This window comes from Eurytemora carolleeae, unplaced genomic scaffold (assembly GCF_000591075.1).
Source record: "Eurytemora carolleeae unplaced genomic scaffold, Eaff_2.0 scaffold149, whole genome shotgun sequence".
Taxonomy (NCBI): Eukaryota; Metazoa; Arthropoda; class Copepoda; order Calanoida; family Temoridae; genus Eurytemora; species Eurytemora carolleeae.
Window position 1 is genome coordinate 185138 of NW_019396075.1, and position 23335 is coordinate 208472.

The window sequence follows — 23335 nt, forward strand, 5'->3', positions numbered from 1 at the left end:
TTATAAAAACTGTATTTTGTAGGTTTGAAATATATTCATATTTTCAACTATGTGTTTCTCTGGTACCAAGGATTTAATCGAACAACATCAAACCATCCGTAATTTTACTCGAAAAAATTGTGAGTATTTCATCAAAATATGAAATGAGATAGAAAAACAAAGCGACAAAAAAACATTTATTTTTTAAGAAAAATTTACATTTAGAAACATCTAGATATTTTTAAAAATAATTTAGGACATTGCATTTATTGCTTGAAGTCGACTTAGCCAAGACACTATAAGAATATCTAGGTATAAAACTTTCTGTCATCATTTGAAGAATGTATAATGAACTTTGTTATTAAAAATGTGTAGTCCAACCAAAAATCTACAACTTGTAAATGCTTACTGACTAAAACATCTTAACCACCATTATGGCTGAGTTTTTTTTGTCTCATTCTCATCCTTTCTACTTCCATTTTATCCTTCTCATCTGTTCTTCAACTGTTTTGATTACCCAGTAAACTATATCAACAATACCTAAGAAGGAGAATCCCAGAAACAAACCTGAAAAATGATAATTTTGAAGATTTTATTCAAATCTTTAAAATTTATATGAAATATATGCTATTTATATGCTAGTGGTAAATAAAAACCAATTTTCCAATGGTATTATTGCAGTTTTTTTGTTGCTAATAATTTTGTAATTTTTAAGTATTGATTTTATCCATAAAAAAATGTGCATTAATTTTTCAATGCTAATTTAGATAAGATTACCAAGTGTTCCTCCAATGGATGAAATTTTGTCTCCGATTGGAACTCTTTCAATCAAACGTTCCCTGGAAATGGATAAATTAGTTGCCAACTACTATATTATATATCAAATCTACTCAAAAGAATAAATGCAGGTTAATTTGTTGAAAATTATCAAACACTAACTGGAATTATTTTATGGACAGAGCTAATCTTTATCGTTAATAAAAGTTCAAACTATTCTTTCTCTGTAATAGAAACTCAACCACTACAAAAATTCAGAGAAATGAGGTTTTCAACTGTCAACTTAGGAGAAATTTGAGTTATAGAACTTCAGTCCATCTCATAAATAACTATAATCTGTGATTGCCAACTTTAAGATAATGATAAAAAAGTAAAAAGAAAAAAAAACATTTTGGTCCTCAAAGGTAAAAAAATAGCTAATAATTGAGATTTACTTGACAAAAAAGTTGTCCTCAAAATCCAACCAAACTGATGCAAGATTTACAGCCCTCTGCCAGATGAGACAGTTTATGAGACTTTCTTTGCAAAGTCTTTTGTCTACCATGTTATCAATATCTGATGTTAGGTTAGATCTGTAAAATATCTTGCCTCCTTTTTCTAAACACATAAGATAAATTTTAGGGGAACTATTGTTTACTTTATCTCTCATAGTCACTATCATGCTATAATGTTAAATTAGCTGTATATTATATAACATGGTTCCATAGTTTCATTGGTGACGGAATTTTTTCTGAAAAAAACTCAAATATTTCTAGAAATCTTTATTCTATTATAATAAAATTTAAATTCAAATTCAGTTTTTTTTTTCTGTTTTGGTAGAGAGCTCATTAAATCTAGAGATAGCCATTGCGTCAAGAGAAGTACACACATTTCATAAAACATTTCATAACACAATGCGTTATAAAGCTTTCTCTATGAATTTTTAAATTATGTATTTTCCCCTCGCTCCAAAAACTAGTAGTGTTGTAATCTTATCTAATATTTTTGATAACTGATTGATATTAATATCTGACACTTTTAGATTTATAGCTTAAAAACCAAAAAGTTATGGGCTATTTGAGATTTTTTTTGAAACACCAACTAGCCTTTTTACCATTCCGTACTGGATGAAACCAAAAACATGGTATACCTGTATCTGGTAACAGAACATTACACATTGCTTTTTTTGACAGAAAGTATTTATAATTCTGTCCTTCTGAGCAGCAAGATGTGGTTTTAATTTAGAAAATTGGAGTATTGTTTGTAATTTAATGGAACTAAGCAACCCCTTCACAGTAGAAAATACTATATAATGTAAATATTGGTTTTTTGTTTCATAAAGTACCTTTCAGCATGTCTGCAACATAATCAAATAGGAATTTTTTTTTGCTAAACTCAATCACCATTGCATCATCATCCCAATCCATGACCACGTCATTCCATCCAAGATCAAAAATATTTCTGTTCTCCAGAGCTGTAGGTGTCCTTGTCTCTGAGGAGGGATTATAGCTTACACCCTGACAAAGAAAACTTTACATTTATTCTGTACAAGATAAGCACTTTTCATGTTAGGTGTGGCTCGTCTGACTAACTCCTGTACACTTTGAACCTTTCTTTCATTTAGTGCATTTTTGAAAATTTTAAAAACAAAAATGAAAACCAGTTTGAAAAATTCTGCTTGTAAGTTTTATGTGAGTTTTTGAGCTCTCATTACTAAGCATTAAAATATGTTAAGTTTTGAATCCAGAAAACTCTTAAACAACATGAAGTTTTTGAAACCTTGCAAAAAATCTTGAAATACAACTTAGGGTTAAAAAAAACATTCCCAGTTTGAAAATTTCTCTTTTTTGATGCTTTGATTTTAAACCCAACTATGAAGTATGCATGACCATGTCGTTATTTACTATGTTATGCAGTTTACTGCTCTTTGGGAAATATTCAAACTACATGAAAACTATTGGTAGATATTTGATTAGAAGTTTATGAATTTTTTATCAAATTTCGCTTTTTAAACTGATTCTAGATACCTCACAGTCTGGAAAGCAATCGCACGGTGGATTATTTGGATTGCTGAAGTCAAGATGTTGGTTTGCCTGTATGGTGCTCTGTTCATAGCATTTATTCCCAAATAGGTTACAAACAGGTTCAGTTTGGTTCTTTAGGTCCAGATACCAGGGTAAACAGTTACACATCTTCCTTACCATTTCTAGTTTACATTCAAAGATACAATTTTGTTTGGAGTATTTTTGGAATAATTTCATTTCTCCAAGTTCATGCTTAAACCTACACTTACGCTGTGTGATACTGTATTTTTCAAGGATCTTCTCTGTTTCTGTGATTTTTACAGTGAATGGAATCCTATACTCTTTTAAATAGTTGGATCTTTTTTCTCTTCCATTCCTCAATGAAATCCTTTTGTCTTCAGGTCCTTGAAAGAGCGGAATATCATCCTTGGAATGAAGAAATACATAGAAATCATTATAGCTGTTATCAGTTAAAGTTTCTGGGGAGATTAATCTAGACTCCTGAAATATGAAAGTTCAGTTTGTTGGCAGTTCATAATTTTATTTGTTTAAATTACCTTGAAGTAATCCCTGAAAGACCTCATTTCCCTGGTAATGGTAAAATATGCAAAAGAATCCAAAATCATAGTGATTCCTTTTTGAAATGGCTTTGACATTCCTTTCGGAGGATAGGTCACATTGGCGTCATGGAAAGTTGTGCATAAACCTACATCTGTGAAACGTTGTTCAACAGATTCACAGAATTTGTATCCATAGTTGGTTTCATTAGATCCAGTATTTACATTTGGTTTCTTTATCAACTGTGTAAACTTCTCTTGTTCATTTCCTGTGAAACAAAATGGCACAGTCCAGGTGCTGTTCTTAGAATATTTAGCTGGATGGGAGACATAGCGCAACAACTTTTGTATTTTCTCATCTTTTGCATGTTTTTGCATAAGTGCCATATTCTTACAGAACTGTTTGCACATGCTGGATGGGTCAATGCATGGGTCCTCAAACTCTGGTAGATTGTTTAACAGTTTCTCATACTCATCAAATACACATTGTTTCTCAGTTTTGGTTAGACTTAGCCAACTATCCTGTCGCCCAATAAAATCATTTCTGAGAGGTGAAACTCTTGTTGTTGCTTCATTTCCGCCTATAAATATTATTTCTATAAAACTATCAATCTTATAATGAAAGTATGGAGCATAGATAAGGCTTACCTAGAATTACCAAAATATCAATAGCATCTATTAAACTCCAGGATAACTCCTTTTCTTCAGTAATTTCTTGTAGGATAAATCTCAAGAAATCTTGCAATTCTTTTTCTGTGTTTTCAATCAATCCTTGTGTCAGATAATAATAAATGCTTTCATCATATAATGCTTGTTTTGCCATGGGAACAATAAAATCTCCAAGATTCTTGAAATTCTGAAACTGTAACTTGGAAAGCATTGAGTATTCATGGTACATCTGAGACAGTGTTGGCCATGCACTGGCAATAGTTGAGATAACATAGTACTAAAAATATTGCTTTAGAAATATATTCAATAACATTGATTTAATTATATAATGAACTAGCTTAGAAACCTAGAGGTATCCAGGTTCTAAAAGTTACTCCAAAGTTTACCCTTACTTGAAAAATTTTACGGGGAAAATAAATTTCGCTATTAAAGTCGACCCACTTAACTTATAATCTCAAAACCAAGCTAAGGACATTCCTGTGGGTCTCCCAAGTTCCCCAATAAAAATTTAAGGCAAATCAGTTCAGGGGTTCCTGAGTTATGATCAGACAAACAAACAAACAAACACCCAAACAGATATTACAACTTAATATATGTATATAGATAAGATACCATAATATTTGCTGGTGGAGGAAAACTAAAGGTAGAGTTTAGTTTTCTGACATCTTCCCAAGATGGATTATCCGTAGTACTTGGTATCTCACGTTTAAATAAACAATAATCACACTCAGTTGTCTCAGTTGTCTCAGTTACTGGTTCTGGGGTTGTGATAGGAGGAGGCAGATACATTTCCTAACAGTTAAATGATTTTCATTATGTTTTTACCCTGTAAAACTTAGAATTAAAGTAAAGGTTAAAATGCATGTATAAATGCAAGACCCATATTAAGACAAAAAAACCTTTTTCATGTTTAACTTTATTACAAGAATTAATCAGACTAGGAGGGTTTTCTTAAAATTGATTTTAAAATTCATTTCTTAAAAAACATACTTATAATAAGTGATCAAAAAAGGAATATAAATCAATAATAATATGATATAGTAACAGTGTAAAAATGTAGAATATAGAAACCTGAAGAACTATGTCAAATGGATTCTCAGTTATACCACTTTCAACCATTTCCACCGTAAGAAGATCTAGGTAACTGGGTAGCCTGCTATAAGCAGGCTGCTTAACAACAGAGTTCAGGTCTAAGTTGCAAGCAAACCCTGTACTAAAGCAGCCTGGACCAAACTCCAAACCCTCTATTTCTTCAAAGCGGACATTTAGTCTGTTCTTCTGATATTTAGCTAGTGTTCTGTTGGTAAAAATATCCTCACTGATCATTCTACTGGTCATTTCTAGCACATACATTGCAAAGTTGCAGACCTCTCTGCAAAAGTCACAATTCAAAATTGAATTAAAATTTGAATAAAAATTAACACACTGTAGACATTATTGATTGATAGAAGTTGGACCAAATGTTAGAAGATAATTTTTTTCCTTTATATTTATTAATGTAAAGTATTTTTAGTGTTTAGTCACTTTCTGTTATGCAAATGCAATGTAAGAACTTAAAGGAACTAAAATCTGAGTTTGTGTCACAAACTTGGGCACTAAAGTAGAGATTCCAGTTTTGGATAAATAGATTTACACTACTCATATTTTCGGTTCCATAATGAACATTCTCCTTGAAGGTTAAAAGTAAGAAAATATCAAAACTGAAATCTATGCTGAGTGGCTTATAATGCATTAATTATTATGTAAATTCAGTAAACTCCCATAATAAGATTTCCATTTCTATTTTCAAACTGGAAATACCACAAAAATCAAAAAGTTTTAACAATTTCCAAATTGACAAGTTTGGAAAAACTAAAAATTAAAAAATACTGATATGATTAAATCTTTTCTAACTATTAAATAGTTAACTAAGTTTCTGTTAAAAAAACAAAAAAAATCTTTTTTTCTTGAACTGAAAATATATTCATAAACTGGATTTAGATCTAGATCTGGGTTTAGTTCAATATTGGATTCATATCTAGTTTTGAACATAGATCCTTTTTTTAACAAAACAATCCAAGATCTAGACAAAAAGAAAAAGACAAAATTTGAATTTTGTGCTTAATCTTTAATTATTTTTAGATTCTGTACATCTTTAAGTTTAGAAAAAGCAGAATGTGACTCATCATGATGAATATTTTTTTTGATGTAAGACCAAAGACCATGCAATCTGAAAAATAATTCAAATATTTAAATAAAAATGAATATTATATTGAACCTGTTGTTTAGGTAATCCGTCCAGTCATAACAATCTTGGTAGGTATGGATATATGGATCAAGTTTACCAGGAAGTCTTAAGTTTGCAACTTTTAACCTTTCCAACAATACAACAATTATTACATAATTGTCAATCATTCTATTACGTTGTATTCATTAAAAGCCTCTTACAAATTGTTTTATAGAAACTTGAAAACATGTATTCTTTAGAAATTTAATGAAATTTTTACCAATATTATTTTGTTACAGTTATTCAGGCTGTCATGTCACCTTAAAAGGGTATTGTAGGATTGTTTCAGCATGTCTTTGTATTCATCCTTGAATTCCATTTCATTTAGAAATTGTCGTACTCCGGACCAAATAGTTGAACCTAGAACAAAAACCAAATATTCTCTATTGACAGTTTTTTCCTTAATTACTTTTGAAGGTCATACGCTTAAAAAGTGCTTGAGAAGTGCTTTAGAAGTAAAAAAATCTGTGTTCAAACTGCATTTCGCAGCCTTAGCCTTTTATATCAAGGATTGTTCATTTTCCCTTGTTTACATCAACTTCTAAAATTTCACTCCTTAAGCTGAAAGCTTATTTTTTAGTAACCCTCCATGCAGTGCCAGATTTACAGTACCCTTGAAACCTTAATCTGCTCAAAAATGTGAAAAATACTAGTTTTTCTAATTTTAATTTTGATAATTTCTTTACATATGGTCTGACAAAGAACTAAAAAGGCATTCAGGCAGTATGTCTTAAGGCAGTTAGGCATTTAGTATTAAAAAAGAGCTTTTAGCCATTAGTGAAGTGCAGTTATGTCAAAAATGTTGGGGGGGGGGGAGGGGGAGGGGCAGAAGAAATAGGAATCATCCTACCTGCTGGGCACACAGTAACACTTGGATATGGGATATTCTGTTTAGGAACATGGTCCACTATAGTATCAAAGGGTCTCTCCTCCCAGCTATCAAAACTCTGCTTCAACTGAGTTATGGTGATTACTAATAATGCGATGAAGACGGCGTACCAAACACATCTTTTAAACTTTTCCTGTTTTGATGCCATTATGCTTTATTCACTGAAATGCACATAATGATTATTTTTAAAATATATTAAAATCTAAAATTCCTTAAACTCATATGACCAACATCTTAATGATTGAAAGCTCATACATAATTTTAAGGTTTTACTTTTTTGACTTTTAAAAAGACATTGAATTTTCAAAACAGTTTGTCAAACTAGCAAGAAACTAATGTTGTATTGAAAGTTCAATGAATATTTGTGTTTCGGGACCAAATCTTGCTGCTTTAAATATCCAAAAGTATCGTCCATGATCTGCTACAGTGTTATGATTGGAACCAGGGCAAAATCTTGAATCTCTGCACAGAAAGAAAACACTCTAAGACTTGTTCCAACTACGGGTTCAATCTGTAACAGATTGCCCAATTAATTTATCATAATCATAAAATACAATATGCAGAGAATGAAAAAATATGTAGAAAATCAATTCAAGAAAATAAAACCTTTGATAACTAGGAAATAAGTTATAAACTCTTATATGGATAAATTCGTCCTTTGAATCAAAAATAAAGAAAACAAGGAACAAAACTCAGTTCTATAAAAATAACGTAGTAATGTCTAATCAATACCTTAATTTGCCGTTCAAAGATCACGACGAACAATACTTTTTGTATCAAAATATCAAGTTTAACTGATGATAAATGGCGGATACAATACAAATGTAAGGTAAAGTTTACAAATCAAAACTAGATTTGTTGTTCCAGTACAGATTTATTCCCCTCTCGACTTCAGGGGTTTCACATCTTTTGTATGAAGAGCTCAGGGGCAAGGGAGTTCAGAACTTGACGATTTCAGGATCATGAGAATAATTGTTCAAAGTTTACCAGAGCAAATCACTTAATATTAGGAGACTTCTCCTTAAACCATTAACAGGTTTAAAATTACTATTAGAGTTAAACCCTTTACAGGCTTAACTTCACCCAGAAAGCTTAACAGTTTGCACCTCCAGAGAAATCTCGAAACTGAAATCCAGCTCCTCTAGGAAGGGAGCAGCCTCAGGACCCTTTATCATCTCATCATAGGTCAGATCACGTCCTGCAGTCCTACTCCAGGATCTCTTGTACTCCCTGCTCACCACAAAGCTAGTACTAGAGAGAGGTTCATCAGGACAAGGAGCAGCCACAGGAAGAACATCAGGCTTCTCCTGGGTAAACATCTTGATCTTCTTCCTATGATCCTTGCCAGGACAGCTTGAACAGACATCTTCTCAATCATGTACTCATCCTTCTCATTCTTGACCCAGTCCTCAGTCTTCAGTATTCTAAAACACGATACAGTTGTACATTCTGTACTATAAAACTTGTGTCTACACTGGTTACATCAGAGATACCACTCAAACGTCTTTTGTGTTTAAAATAGAATGGAGACTTTTGTGTTTTTACTTTCAAAACCCTCCTCATCTCTATGTTATCAAATCTTTAGTTCCCAATATTAAACACAAAAAAAACAATTGGACATGATTGGTAATCTGCTAGATCCCAACCATTTATCAGGTCACAAGTTTAGTAGGTGGTCATTGTTTATAAAAGTTTGATACCAGCAACAATGAGTGTTGTGGTTTCTGTCCCATAGTTTAATAAAACCAGGATCCATCTCTTGACTCCATAACCTTCAATAGTATTAGATATCCAAGAGAACAATGCATCCCACTGTATACAAGTTATATGATCTGAGGTATGCACTCCATGGAATACAACACATGGGAACTCTTCAGACCAGGAAATCTGACCATACCAGGAAATCTCCTCAGACCATGAAATTCTCTCAAACCAGGAAACCTGCTCAGACCAGGAACTTTCTTCAAACCAGGGAATCTCCTTATACCAGGAAATTTCCTCAAACCAGGAAATCTGCTCGGAAATCTCTTCAGACCAGAAACTCTCCCCAGACCAGGAAGTTTCTTCAGACCAGGGAATCTTCTCAGACTAGGAAATTTCTTCAAACCAGGAATTCTTCTCGAAAATCTCTTCAGATCAGGTAATTTCCTCTGAACAGGAAATCTTATCAAACCAAGAGATCTCATCAGACCAATAGATCTATCGGACCAGGAGATCTTGTAAACCCAAGGGATCTCATCATACCAGGAGATCTCATCAAACTGGGAGATTTTATCAGACCCAGAGATCTCATGAACCCAGGATCGTCAATATCCTACCATTCTCAGAGCTCTTCTCCATCCATGATACACAGGATCGACTAGTAGCTCTCCAGCTACACCTCTGCCAACGCGAAGCGCCAAAACCGAGAAAAGAATTGTCATTTCCTGAGTCATCAGACTCATCTACAACAGGGTTTGCAAGCAATCCGGGATCACCCATTAAACAGGGATGACCCATCAACTCAGGAACTCAACTTATCTCATGAACACAACTTCTCTCAGGATCACAACCCAACTCTGGATCTCCATTATTCTTAGGATCTCCATTCTTCTTAGAATCTCAATTGTTCTTAGAATCTCCATTATTCTTAGGGTTGTAGAAGTCTCAATAACTCAGAATGATAACATATTTTCACAAGTTTATTTATTCATATGTTACTCGTTTAACATACTAAGAATGACTAGTGTAAAATCCGAGATTGAACAAGTTTGCGAAATATCAGTGAAACTGTTTGCGCATTTATGCAAACTCAATTCTAATTTTAACATGTAGGACAAAATCATGTTTTCTTATAACTAAAAGTCAGGCTTCTACAGGGTCTCCATTCTTCTTAGTATCTCCATCCTTCTTAGGATCTCCATTATTCTAAGGATCTCCCATCATTCTAAGATCCGTCATCATTTTAGGACCAGACACCAAATCAATTTTTCCCATTATCAAAATATCATTTATCATCTCAGCATCAGTCATCTTTCCAACATCAATCACTATCTCGGCTTCAACTATCATCTTAGCATCAGCTAGTGTATCAGCCATCATCTTAGCATCAGCCACTACATTGGCATCAGACATCACTTCAGCATCAACCATTATCTCGCTATCAGTCATCATCTTGGCATCAGCCTTTATCTAGGCATCAGCCATCATCTTGGCATCAGCCAGTATCATAGCATCAGCTACTATCTCAGCATCACCTTGGCATCAACCATCATCTTAGTATCAGTTATCATCTTGGCATTTGATAGTATCTTAGCATCAGCCCCTATCTCTGCATCAGCCATCACCTCAGCATCAACCATTATCTCAGTATCAGTCATCATTGTAGCATCAGCTAGTAACTTAGCATCAGCCACTATCTTGGTATCAACCATTATCTCATCATTAGTTATCATTGAATTATCAGCTAGTATATTAGCATCAGCCACTATCTCGGCATCAGCCATCATCTTGGTATCAGCTATTATCTTAGTATCAGTTATTATCTTAGCATCAGTTATTATCTTAGCATCAGCTAATATCTTAGCATTAGCCACTATCTTGGCATCAGCCATCGTCATGGTATCAGCCATCATCTTGGTATCAGCCATTATCTTAGTATCATTTATTATCTTAGCATCAGTTATTATCTTAGCATCAGCTAATATCTTAGAATCAGCCACTATCTTGGCATCAGCCATCATCTTGGTATCAGCCATCATCTTGGTATCAGCCATTATCTTAGTATCAGTTATCATTGTAGCATCAGCTAGTATCTTATCATCAGCCACTATCTCGGCATCAGCCATCACTTCGGCATCAACCATTATCTCAGTATCAGTCATCAGTATAGCATCATCTAGTATCTTAGCATCAGCCACTATCTTGGCATCAGCCATCACCTTGGCATCAACCATTTTCTCAGTATCAGTTATCAGCGTAGCATCAGCTAGTATCTTAGCATCAGCCACTATCTCAGCATCAGCCATCGCCTTGGCATGAACCATTATCTTAGAACCAAATATCTCTCGCAGGAATGGTTCCACTGCTATACCAGGAGCAGTAGCTCTTACTTTCTTCTGCAAGGATAACATTGTTTCAGGAGGCACTTTACCTCCATTCTTCTCTATTACACCCTCAGACCACTCCTGCAGTTTGCACTTTGCAATCTGTATTCTATCCTTGTTATTAGACAGGATCCTATTGATCTTCAGGGAAGGAGCTAACTCAGAACAAACTACTTTTGTTGAGTTTATACCTGATGCCACTACAGTGCTGCCACTATTTTCTTCAGGCAATATGTCAACTCCAGATAAGTTAAGATTAGCTCCTCCTCCTGAGCGATTTTCAATTGGATTCATAGAACTTTGGATCCCTTGCTCGTTGTTGAATACATCATCTTGATTCATACTTCTGCTCTCTGATAAGTTGATCACTGCAGGATTATGATGAGGCAGATCTGTCTGGTAGGTTTGTGGAATATCTTCACCCTGATCATCATGGATTACAGCAAGAGCTCTCCTCTGGATGCTCTTCAATCTATCCTTGAGACTTACCAAATCCCCAATCCCCAATTTTCCTGAAAAGATTGATAAACTCTTTGGATTGTAAAGGCTTGGAATCAATTACCCCCAGCGTATCCTGGTTTTCAAGTACCCCAGCGGGGATAGGGTTAAAGTATGTATCATCACATCCCCCTTCACTTTCAGAGGCTGAACATCTTCTCCCCCCACCCATCAGGTTATCAGGCCCCAAAGGCATTATCAGTCTATCAGGTTATCAAGTTATCGTAAAAAATTCAACCCATTTAACGGACTAGGATTGAATGTTTCCCTACTGAATCTGGCAGCTTAAAATATCCTAAAGTATCAACCATGATCTGCTGCAGGGTTAGAAATGGAACCAGGACAAAATCTCAAATCTCTCCAGAAAGAAAACACTCCAAGACTTGTTCCAACTACGGTTCAATCTGTAACAGATTCCCCAATTAATTTATCATAATCATAAAATGCAATATGCAGAGAATAAAAAAATACGCACAAAATCAATTCAAGAAATAAAACCTTTGGTAACTCGGAAATAAGTTATAAATTCTTACATGGATAAATTCGTCCTTTGAATCAATTTAAAAGAGAACAAGGAACGAAACTCAGTTTTTGTTCCCCTCTCGACTTCAGGGGTTACACATCTTTTGCATCAAGAGTTCAGAACATGATGATTTCAGGATCATGAGAATAATTGTTCAAAGTTTACCAGAGCAAATCACTTAATATTAGGAGACTTATCAAGAGTTCTCCTTAAACCATTAACAGGTTTAAAATTACTATTAGAGCTAAACCGTTTACAGGCTTAACTTCACCCAGAAAGCTCAACAGTTTCCACCTCCAGAGAAGTAACTCCAGGGAGTTCAGAACGTGACCATTTTGTCGACAAACACTATGACAATTATGTGTTCATATTGTGAGTGGCATGGTTTGAGTGAGAAAGAAACGTCTGTGATCAACTAATGAGCACTTTGGTACGTCTTTTGAAATTTTTTCCAATAAATTAATTTGTCACAAATGATTAAAAAGAATATTTACTGTTCACTTGACAATTATCACGTAACTACAACAAACCGAAGCTTAAGGGAGCACAACTCAAATTTAAAAAATACTGACAAAGTAAAGATGACAAGTTGTACCATACACAATTATTTGGGTTGGTAAAATTTCCAAATTACAGTGTCGGGGCCCAATTTAAAAAGTAAGGACTAGAAATAGTTTAGAATTATAAATGTTGTCGTAACGATAAATTAATTAAAATTACTGGATTGAAACAATTCTTATTAAACATAATGATAAGCACAAAAGTTTTTTCTTACTTCTTAGCTACTAATTAGTTTAGAAGATAAAAAAGATTACAAAATAAGAGATTGTGTCAAAGACTCAATTTTGTTGCTGTTAATATATCTCATTTGTTATGGTTCATGAAAGCTTGTAACTTAACGTTAGAAATATAAAACTTATTTTATTACCTAAAGATTGGTATGAATCATATGGCTGGTGGGGACATTTTCTCACTGTTTCGTGAAGGGTTAGTTTCAACTTTTTTAGAATTAAATATCAGGTAGCAGTTTGTTTCAGAGGGTAAGAACTGAGCTTTGTTTCGGTAACGGTTTTTCCGGTCATTTTTAAGATACCGATAGTGTACTATCTCAATTTTTTTAACGGGGTTAATGGCAAATTTACAACAATTATTACAAAATGGTCCATGTAATTGTATGGCTTGTTACAGTATTAAAGGCGTAAAAGCCAAAAAAATAAATTTGTAATCAAAACACAGACAAGTTCAATGCAATTTTAAGCTAAAAAAAAAAAATTCACTGTAAAAAAAATTAGTTTTGTTTTCGTTTTAACCGTTAATTTTTTTTCAAATTGGCTAATCTGTTTTGTAAACGATTTTGAATTGAAAGTTTCTGCTGTTCATTAGCAGAGTCTTTTGTTCAAATTTGAAAAACCTCTCTTTCTTTAACAAAACTTTGTCCAGCCCTAATGAAGCGCTCTCTAAACTATTTATTATCAATTGGGACAATTATGATGCTTTGTGTAACCTAACATAACCCAAGCTGCGGAAATCTCTAAAATATCAATTAGCTGTAGGAAAGCATCAAAAATATTCCTTTATGAAATACTAAAGCATCAAAACGTACTGTCACTTTAACTTACAACAGAATCCAGATTAAGTTACTTTAAGACACATTCTAAGTCAACCCATGTCTAAGTCATAGCAAGACATATTTCAAATCACAGTTCTAAGTCACAGTTACATCATCGTCAAACTTTTGAGACAAAATTATGTCAAAGACACAATTCTAAGTCACAATTATGTCAAAACTCACTCTAAGTCACAAGTCTATGAAAAATTCTTACTTTGGAGACATGCTTATGTCTAAGACACTTTCTAAGTCACAATTATATCTAAGTCACCATTCTACCTTGAACTCATACTTTTGAGACAAAATTATGTCTGAGACAATTTCTAAGTCACAATTATGTCTGAAATACTCTCATGTCACAAACATGCATGAGACACACTCTAAAACACTTTCTAAGTAACAATTATGTTTAAAACAATTTCTTAGTAACAATTATGTCTGAAACACTCTTTAAGTCACAAACATGCATTAGACACATTCTAAAACACTTTCTAAGTAACAATTATGTCTAAGTCATTTTCTAAGTCACCATGCTATGTCAAACTAACACTTTTGACGATTTCTAAGTCACAGTTCAAAGTCACAATTATGTCTAAAACACTTTTGAAGCCACAAAAATGCATTAGACACATTCTAAAACATTTTCTTTTCTAAATAACAAATGTGTCTTACACACATTTTGAGGCTCAATTCTTATGTAAAACTAGGTTAAATCATGTTTTTTTAGGCAAAATTGTGTTAAAGACCCATTTTTAGTCACAATCAAATTAATTAATGTAATCCTAGCCAGAAGGATGGTTTTTTGACGAATTGTATATATATTAGTGAGGGGAAAATAAATACCCCGTTATTTTGTGTTTGCCTATTTATTAGTTTAATATGTTATTTATAGCACCAAGCCAAGCCAACTTTCCTACACGGCATCAGATGCTAGAGATTGGTGTGGGTTCATCAATCTGAGGCAGAGGGAGGAAAGTACTGGGCTAGGCTTCAGCAGTCGAGTACGATCTCTGACCAAGTAGGGTGCAGTGGAGTAGTTCATTAGCAAGACGTTTTCTCTCTACACTGTGTTGCTATAAACTGTTTGATCCTTTTTTATCATTTTGATAAAGTAATTGTTTTGTGTTAATTGTGGTATATTTCTTATTTTTAAAATCTAGATATTTATTTACGTATCATGGTTATTGTAGTTAACAAAGATATCAACATATATAAATTACAATTGGATTACGAAAGTAATGTGTACATACTTTAAAGTTAGATAGTCATACTGATACATTTTCATTTTTTCGATAAATTAGAAACTTGGATTTGTCTTGCAAGACGAACAATTTGGTTAGCATTGAGAATAAGTTGCTTTTAATTAATCCTTAATTTGTTTTTAAAATTCATCTTCATACTATTGGAGCATTTAAAAAGAAGAATTTGATGAGAGTGCATTAAACAGATTTTATGTAAAAATGGTATAATGTCGAAAAGAGTAATATGGACAGCCAACTACTATTATACTGACGGTGAGCATTGAAGGTTCGTCATCAGTATTACACTAATTGAATTACATCGTCTTGTTGCTAAATAGCAGACGTAATTTTGAAAAACAAAATATTTTGGATACATACTGGCGAGGAACATTGATGGTTCCTTCCTGCACGTTTTTCCCTTTATGTAGTTAATATTCTACACGGCCTACGTGGCCATAGCTCGTTATGGAACATTAATTTCAATTTGTGCGAGGACGCATTAAATTTAAGGAATAGACTCATGTAAAACTTAAGTTCTACGGTACTGACTAGAAAATTGGAAAGGGATTCATATTTAACCCTTTCATTTTTGTAATAAATCTCAAGGTGTAGTCAGGTATGATGCACGGTAATATCGTGCATGGTTTTAGTCTCATCTTCTTCGTGATTTCCAGGCGATGAGGTTTGACGGTTCAGGAGACGTTTCTGCTTCCACAGACTGAATCAGTAAAAAACAGAGCATTAGTTTATTGTGAGAAAAGATTCAAGGATTGGGAAAGGCTTCAGATTATAAACCGGAGTCCTCATAATTTTACGGATTGATAGGGATTTAATTAGTAAGACGTTCAAAATATAGATACTCGGCTGTACTGATAGGTTTTATTCCTGTATACTTTAATTAACCTCACGGACACAAAACATCTCTTTTCTGTACGAGTTGGTATTATATGCTTGAAATAGCAAAGTTTTATGTCCGAAATATTAAATTAAAGGTTAGCGGGTGAAGAGACACTATTAAACCTTAGCTTTCATTCTCAACGTTTAAATTTTGTTAACAGTATGTTATAAGAAGTTCGTTTAAGTGAAGAGGTATGACATGAAGGTTTTTTTTTAAAATTAGACAACTGGTTTTGCATGCTCAGGGTTTATAATTTTATTCAGAAAAATGATCTAATACCGTGTACATTAGGTTTCGACCTTAACATTCCAAATAGTTCCATGTTCACGCTCGTGCTCTCTGTGTATAGAAGGTTAAAAACTCATTGGTAAAGAAAGAAATCTGCCACTCATCACGGGACTTATGGAAATATATTTTTTACCGTTATTGTGTGCTCGGTGCTGAGGCTGTTAAGTCTCTCAGGTTCCCGCTCATACGTCATCCCGGTTTCAGCTTAACTAGGTAAAGAGAGGTCTATGATGGGGGAGGAAATAATATAATTCAAGAATCTCATATATTTAATTTTGTTTGTAGGGTTCTAATTCAGGTTTGAGTTAAGACGCTAAACTATTAGGTGAGGACTTTGATTTTCGCAAAACTAATTTCATGGATTTTTTACAACTGAAGACTTAAATTTTAGATTAGAAGATTAAACTTAGACTGATAACATAACCTTCTTTAGATTGAAATTTTAATTGAAAATTTTTAAATGGCGTGTACATTAGTTCAACCTTTACAGTCCAAAAACGGTCCGTGTGCACACTCCTGCTCTCTGTATGAAAAGATGGTTTAGGGCTTATTAGTAATGAAGTCGATCCAGTATTCACAGGGACCTTTGGAATTATAATATTTTACCGTTATTCTTCGCCGAGGATTACAGCTTTGAGGTTTCCCAGATCCTCTGGGGTCTCCTAGATCCTCAGGCGTTCAGGTCAAGGTGGTTTCTCGTTTAACGTAGCTATCTGTGTCGTAACTTGCAGATCTGAGATCCACAGTGATGTAGAGCCTTTGTAGGCGATCACGCGATCCTTGTCCCGAAATTTCTCCAGCGTTCAGGTCCTGATGGTTTCTCGTCTAACTGCATTACAAGAATTGCGGTTTAAAAATACCAGTATAGGTTTTCTTTAAAAAGAAGGATCTGAAGGATCAAAACTGTAAAATTTACATTGTAAAATTATTTTATACTTTAAAAGAAAAGCGATGACTGTTTGTAATGCCAAGAGTATTTTTCAACTTAATGAATAAATGCAACAAAATTAAATGCATTATATATTATTGTCCTTCCAGGTTAAATAAAAAACAAAAAGATAGAAATTTCCTAGCTGTTGTAGTATTTCTAAGTTGAGATTTAAAATGATGTCGGACATGTGTCGGACTTTATGTTTTTGAACTAGATCATCATGAGCAAGTAGTTACTTTAATTAACTTCCATCAAGGGTAAGTGGTGTGTATAAATATATAAATCTATACTATACTTTTCCGAGATGGAAAGGCGTAATTGACATTTTTATTTGCAAGAAACTATTTTGCGTGTGGATAATCCTTACCGTTTTCCACAAGCTTGGAGAATACAATTCACTATTGAGATAGTTTGAACTGCTTAAGGCAGTAGGAATAGGATGAGGAAAGGGTAGTAATATGAAAGTTAAAGTACTGACGAAAATTGGCATAAGTTTGCAAAAATAATTATTGCAAATCAAGATTTAAAGGTTGAAATTTAGAGAAGATTATAAGGATAGTTAATTATTAATTTGAATTGAATGGAAATTGTCAAATTTTGGCAATTATTTATTAAAAATAAACATTTAAAGGTTGAAATTTAGAAAAGGTTATAAGGATAAGAATTGTTTATTAAAAATAAGCATTTAAAGGTTGAAATTTAGAAAAGGTTATAAGGATAATGGGATGGGAGTAGGATTAGGTATAGGATTGTATAGAAAAGGATAGGATTAGGATTAGGATTAGGATTAGGATGAGGATTAGGATAAGGATTTGGATTAGGATTAGGATGAGGATTAGGATTAGGATTTAGGGATTGGTAGGTGAAGAAGGTGAGGACGAGTACCTAGATGAGGACCAACCGTGGATGTACTGAACAGGCTGGGGTACCCATGTGGGGGGGGGAGGGGGGAGTCCTGTGCATGGTTCTTTCTATGATAAGCACGCTCAGAAAATCAGCGTTTGGCCTTTTTCTGATACGACATGGGCGGCTGCGAGCGTTTAAACGCACCTGAGGGCTTCAGTTCCTCAAAACCGCAGTACTCTCTATGAGTTTCCACCCATCGGGAAAACCTGATACCGCTAGGAACAGAGGGACCCAGGGTTGGTTTGGGCATGTCCATTACCGTCCAGAAATGATGACATTTCTGAATTAAAGACCGGACCACAGCGACCCCCTTATCAGTAAGATGCACACGGTCGTCCTTTAACATCTTTCCTCTCGAGACCCAGTCGTCGCGGTGACAAATGTCTTCGGGAGTTAACACAAAAGCATCCTTGAGGGATTCCAATCGTGAGATGTAAGTCCCCAATCTTACGACCTCTGCGTTAAAGAGGTTCCCGTCAAACCCGGCGCAGAAATGGCCAGACTGTGTGCAACATACTGTAGGGTACCTTGGAAAGGGTGGTATAAAAACTGTCCTGGCCCCGGTCTGGTTTACAAAACCCATAATTTTTTCAATAAACACCCCGAAGTTATCGAGGTACTCTGGATCATAACCTGCAACGTTCAGGGCATGGAAGATCTTTGATCTTCCAGCGCCGAACATTGAGAAACCCGCTGGCACACCTGATGGTGAGTGCTTTTTGAATTTGGGGGTCAACATCCCTTGCAAGAGACAGTTACCCTGACCTCCGAGTACTATGACGTCGGCTTTCTTCAACTCGAGGCTATCAATAAACGCGGCAATTTCAATACTATCTGCAAAGATGTTAAACGGATACTTAACGTAGACAACGGTGTCTTTTATGGTCTTTTTCAGTTCCTCGCTGATCAGCTTAAGGTTACTGTTTCCGACGACCACTACGCGCGTGTTACTGCTGGTCAAAACATTAAGATTTTCGTCATCCTCCGGTGAGGTGAGTCGGCCATCGGGGCCGGTAGGAATCGCGCTCTCAATCTCTGCAGGCAGCGGAAGACTGTCAAAAAAACTCCCCTTTTCTCCCTTTGAATTCAGAACCCTGACCATAGAGACTAGCTCTTGCATAAAGAAAACCCCAACCTCAGGATCAACTACATTCTCGCTCCCGAGAAGGGCTTTCGGCAGACCCGTGTACACAGTTTTATCCTCATATACCTCAAATTCAGGTTTTACAGGGTCAACAGCGACATATCGGACCATTTCGGACTTGTTGAAATCAGAACCGAATTTAACCATCGTGTTCTCGAAGGCCTTGTAGAAGAAACCCGGATTCATTGTGGGCTCGACTGCCGACAAGATTTCAAATGAGTGCGCAAGAACCGAAAAATGATTCCGAGATGCCTCTGTCTCCATGTATGAAGGGTGCAAAACCTTCAAAAACCTGAACTGAGGTAGTACAAGGACTGTGAATGTGCGCGTCGGCCGAATCATAGTCCCTTCCCGTTTGCAAAAAGTGTTGAATCCATCCCTTGAAAATGTTGAATTCTTTCAAATATTGGTCAGGTCCAACTGCCTGTAGGTGACCAGGAAGGGAAACAATTATCAAATTGGGACGGGAGCAGGGTTTGCCAGTGACAGACGATTTTCTGTATTTTAACAGAAAATACGTGATTTCTCTGAAACCCGCATTGTGTTGCCTAAAAACGGGCACACATTTACCTCCGCCGCCTATAATGCAGGGGGTGTAGGAGTCACCCACAACGAGCGTCCCCATCAAATTTGACGAAAATGCTTCGTGCTCGTTGGGACAAGTCCTACAATCCCTAGCAATATCAAAGGTGCACGTGTAGCTCGAATTGCATGAAAAACCTTCAAGGTTGATGGCATACCCTGATCTCCGGTCCCCAAAAAAATTTGGCGCGGAGAGATTGACCTTCGGAACAAGTTTAATAACCGCCTTTCCGCCTCCCTGAGTTTGCACTAAACCGGACCGCGGTGCAACTAAGGGGGTGAGAGGTTTCGCGACCCGCGGAGGTACTTGCCAGGCTCTCTTAATTACATTGATAACGCTCTTATTGAGATAGTCTGCGATCCGACGATACGGTCCCACAGCATAGCGTGGGATCGCGTCCTCGGCGACGACTAGATCCTTGATAACTTCAATCTCATTAACGCTACCCCTTTCATCCCTTGACAAGTTTGAATCAACCCCTTGAACACTCTCAATATCAGACCGGGGTTCAGGACAGGTAAAAGTTGACCCGGGTACTGGCTTAGCTTTGCCATCTTCAATCCCCCCGTCCCTGCCCATGGCATCAGGCTCCCTCTCTACAAGAACTTCCCCTGCACAGGACCCAACCCCCTCACCACTTACCTCACTGGGGCTATCCAACCTGTCTAGCATCCTTTGGTAGTCGGACATGTAGGCATCCATTCCATCCTCCTCCACCTCCATAGGAACAAAGGAGTTAGTATTGGTAGACATTTCTCTGAAAAATAACATTATGGTTATTTTATATTTTGCAAAGCTGATGCACGCATTTGCGTTGGTATCCTTAACGGATCCATAACCGTCACACAATATTTTGGTTTTTGTGCGTTTATTTTCCAATTTATCGAATTTTATTTTTTGAACAAGGCTTACAAATATGTTGAAAATATCCTCAAGGGATTTACTTTTGATTCGTTCCAATGAGGACGCAAGGTTCTTGTTCAAACTGTCTAAAAGTATAAAAGGCTCAGTTTTACCGGTGAGGGTAATATTTTTATAATTAACGTAAAGATGTACTGCGTATAGTGCAGGGTTCCATAATATCTTTAGGTTTGGTGAATGAGATTCGTCAAAGTTATCCTTATAGGATTGACTTATGAGGAATCTTGATTTAACAATGATTAATGACTCAAATTTGATAATAGGTACACAAGGTTTGCACTGTAAATTGAATATATCTTCCCTCTTGAGTCTCGCACAAAATGGCGAATTAGCCATGAGGAGTATAGTCATGGTTTGGTTTGGCGAAGTGAGGGCGATTGCAATTATTATCGTAACCAGCACGAAATTCTTAAAGTTATTTTGTTCAACAGAAAGGATTAAATTTGATTCAAATTCCATATTCGACGAATAGGGGTTTATTAGTTCCAGCAGTGTGGTAAGAAATAAATTGTTTTAATTTGGTAGTATTATACACTCGTCTGTCGTTCCTTGTGGAAAATATAAAGTACATGGCTATGAAGCAAATAATGTTGGTTGTTTCGATGTTAAAGGAAATTGGATTGCTACAGCCTAAGAAAATTGTAGTTTTTAATTCTTCATGTGATAAAGCCCCATTTGATATTATAAGGTTTAGATCAGTTAAAATATCGCATATTTTTGGACAATCCCAGAAGACATGGGAGATGTTTTCTCTCGGAGCAGGTCTAAGCTTCCCAAGCTCGCACCGTTGACATATAGGGTCGTGGTCTTGCACAAAGTGAGCAATCATTGCATTATGATATAGAGTCTGAGATGTAAAATTGAAGATAAAACAACGTAGGTTATTTTTCAGCTTTGAGATTTTGAAAATTTTATTGAAGTTGCAATCTCTCTCAGGATTTGCGGCATTATAATTTGATAGGGCAATGCGCTTGCGCAAACCAGGTGTCGGCCCGGATTCTGGTTCGATATTATCGATTATGCGTCTAAATTTGACGCTACCCCTAACTATTTTTCTAAAGAAGGTAACAATAGGTGTGCAAGCTTTGTCCTTATTCATTGCAAACTGCCTCTTCACGCTTCTATGCACCGATTTAAGATAAATTAATTCTAGAAAGTTAGGTCGAAACCCTAGGTATAACGTTAAACTATTTTCTGAGAAACTGTCGCTATCACGTATGTCTACTAGGTTGACGAGTCTTAGTTTTTTAATCGAAGTTGTTTCTCCGTGTGTTAGATTTTCTCTGAAATGATTTATACTTAGTTTTTCACCGGACTCTAACCTCACTATGTCATTGTCGAATATTCTCATATCTATAAAGTTACCATTCGTCGACCAAAATACATTACAAAATGTCCTAACACATACTGCTAGTTCTCCGCATGGGGTGTCCGCTGCTATTGAGCTTTTAAAATGAAAGGGGAAATCTTCAGATATTCTGTAACTCTTAATTTCCTTAGCCCAGAAATCGTCATTATTGATAGATCTTTTAAAAAACCCAACCTTGATTGCGTTTATGTAAGATTCAATCTCAATCATTCCTAAGCCCCCTTGATGTATTGTGTTGTATACCGTATTTATTGGTGTTTTCAAACTCCCTCGAACAAAAGATCCAATCTCATTTCTGAGGGTTTGCAACTGATTTTTACTGAAAGTGACTATAGGTGCTGAGAACCCAATTTGTGACAGGAGATAGGTTTTTGCGATAGTTATCCGACCAACAATTGACAGTTTGAATTTTGACCAAAATATCGACATTCCTCTGATTTTCACCATTAGCTTATTAAAGTTAGTTGCCACCAAGTGAAAGTCTTCAGTGATTTCTAGCCCAAGTATTGTTAATTTTCTCACAATCGAGAAACCAGTCCCAGCAATATTTTCGGCAAAATTAGGCAAGACATTGATTGGTAGAACTTGCGTTTTTTCTACGTTAATAATAAGGCCCGATAATCTGCCGAACTCATCAAGTATATTCTTAACATTTACAATATTTTCAGGTTCGCCGTTTACAAGGATGGATACGTCATCAGCATAGCTGCTATCAGACACCTGAGAACCATTTTCGAAGACAGGATGAACGACGCCAGGATCCAAAGTCAACTTCCAGAGCAGAGGTTCTAGTGCCAGTATGAAAATCAGACCTGACGGTGAGTCACCTTGTGCTACACCGCACAATATCTCAAAGAAATTAATAACACTTGACTCAGTTATGATGCCAGCAATTTTCTTCTTCATTGTGGTTCTTACTATTTTTATCATATAATCAGAGTAATTAAAGAATTTTAAGAGTTCTAGGATATATTCGTGCGATACAGAATCGAAGGCTTTCTTAAAATCAATTGCCAGTAGCGCTAGCTGTTTGTTCTCAAGTTTTCCTTTCCTAATAAATTGTAGTATATTCATTAACGCTTCGTGTATGACTTTAGATTTTGAATATGCTTTTTGCGAGACGGATGTATTTGAGTCAATTACACGTTTGAGCCTATTGGCAAATGCCTTTGAAAATACCTTATAAACGTTGCTTAGTA

The 23335-nt window shown here is 35.4% G+C and overlaps 2 protein-coding genes across 3 annotated transcripts; both read right to left on the reverse strand.

The window, feature by feature from the left end:
- Positions 1-235: 235 nt before the first annotated feature.
- Positions 236-9810, reverse strand: LOC111714339 (uncharacterized). Of its 2 annotated transcripts, XM_023489425.1 has the most exons (14): positions 8841-9810; positions 8247-8564; positions 7102-7207; positions 6512-6611; positions 6243-6338; positions 5057-5357; positions 4598-4777; positions 3965-4262; positions 3317-3897; positions 2763-3260; positions 2081-2252; positions 1191-1353; positions 757-818; positions 236-546 (listed from the first exon to the last, which is right to left on the reverse strand). In XM_023489425.1, exons 2-14 carry the CDS (start codon positions 8457-8459, stop codon positions 449-451), a joined length of 2868 nt encoding a protein of 955 aa, XP_023345193.1. In that variant the 5' UTR covers positions 8460-8564; positions 8841-9810; the 3' UTR covers positions 236-448. The 2 variants fall into 2 exon arrangements, with proteins under 2 accessions (XP_023345193.1, XP_023345200.1); XM_023489432.1 differs by lacking the exons at positions 6512-6611; positions 7102-7207; positions 8247-8564; positions 8841-9810 and having other exon boundaries at positions 5057-5325; positions 6243-6330.
- Positions 9811-18159: 8349 nt separating this feature from the next.
- On the reverse strand, positions 18160-20571 carry LOC111714333 (uncharacterized). The gene is made up of 2 exons (XM_023489415.1): positions 20291-20571; positions 18160-18786 (listed from the first exon to the last, which is right to left on the reverse strand). Exons 1-2 carry the CDS (start codon positions 20567-20569, stop codon positions 18208-18210), a joined length of 858 nt encoding a protein of 285 aa, XP_023345183.1. The 5' UTR covers positions 20570-20571; the 3' UTR covers positions 18160-18207.
- Positions 20572-23335: the final 2764 nt, after the last annotated feature.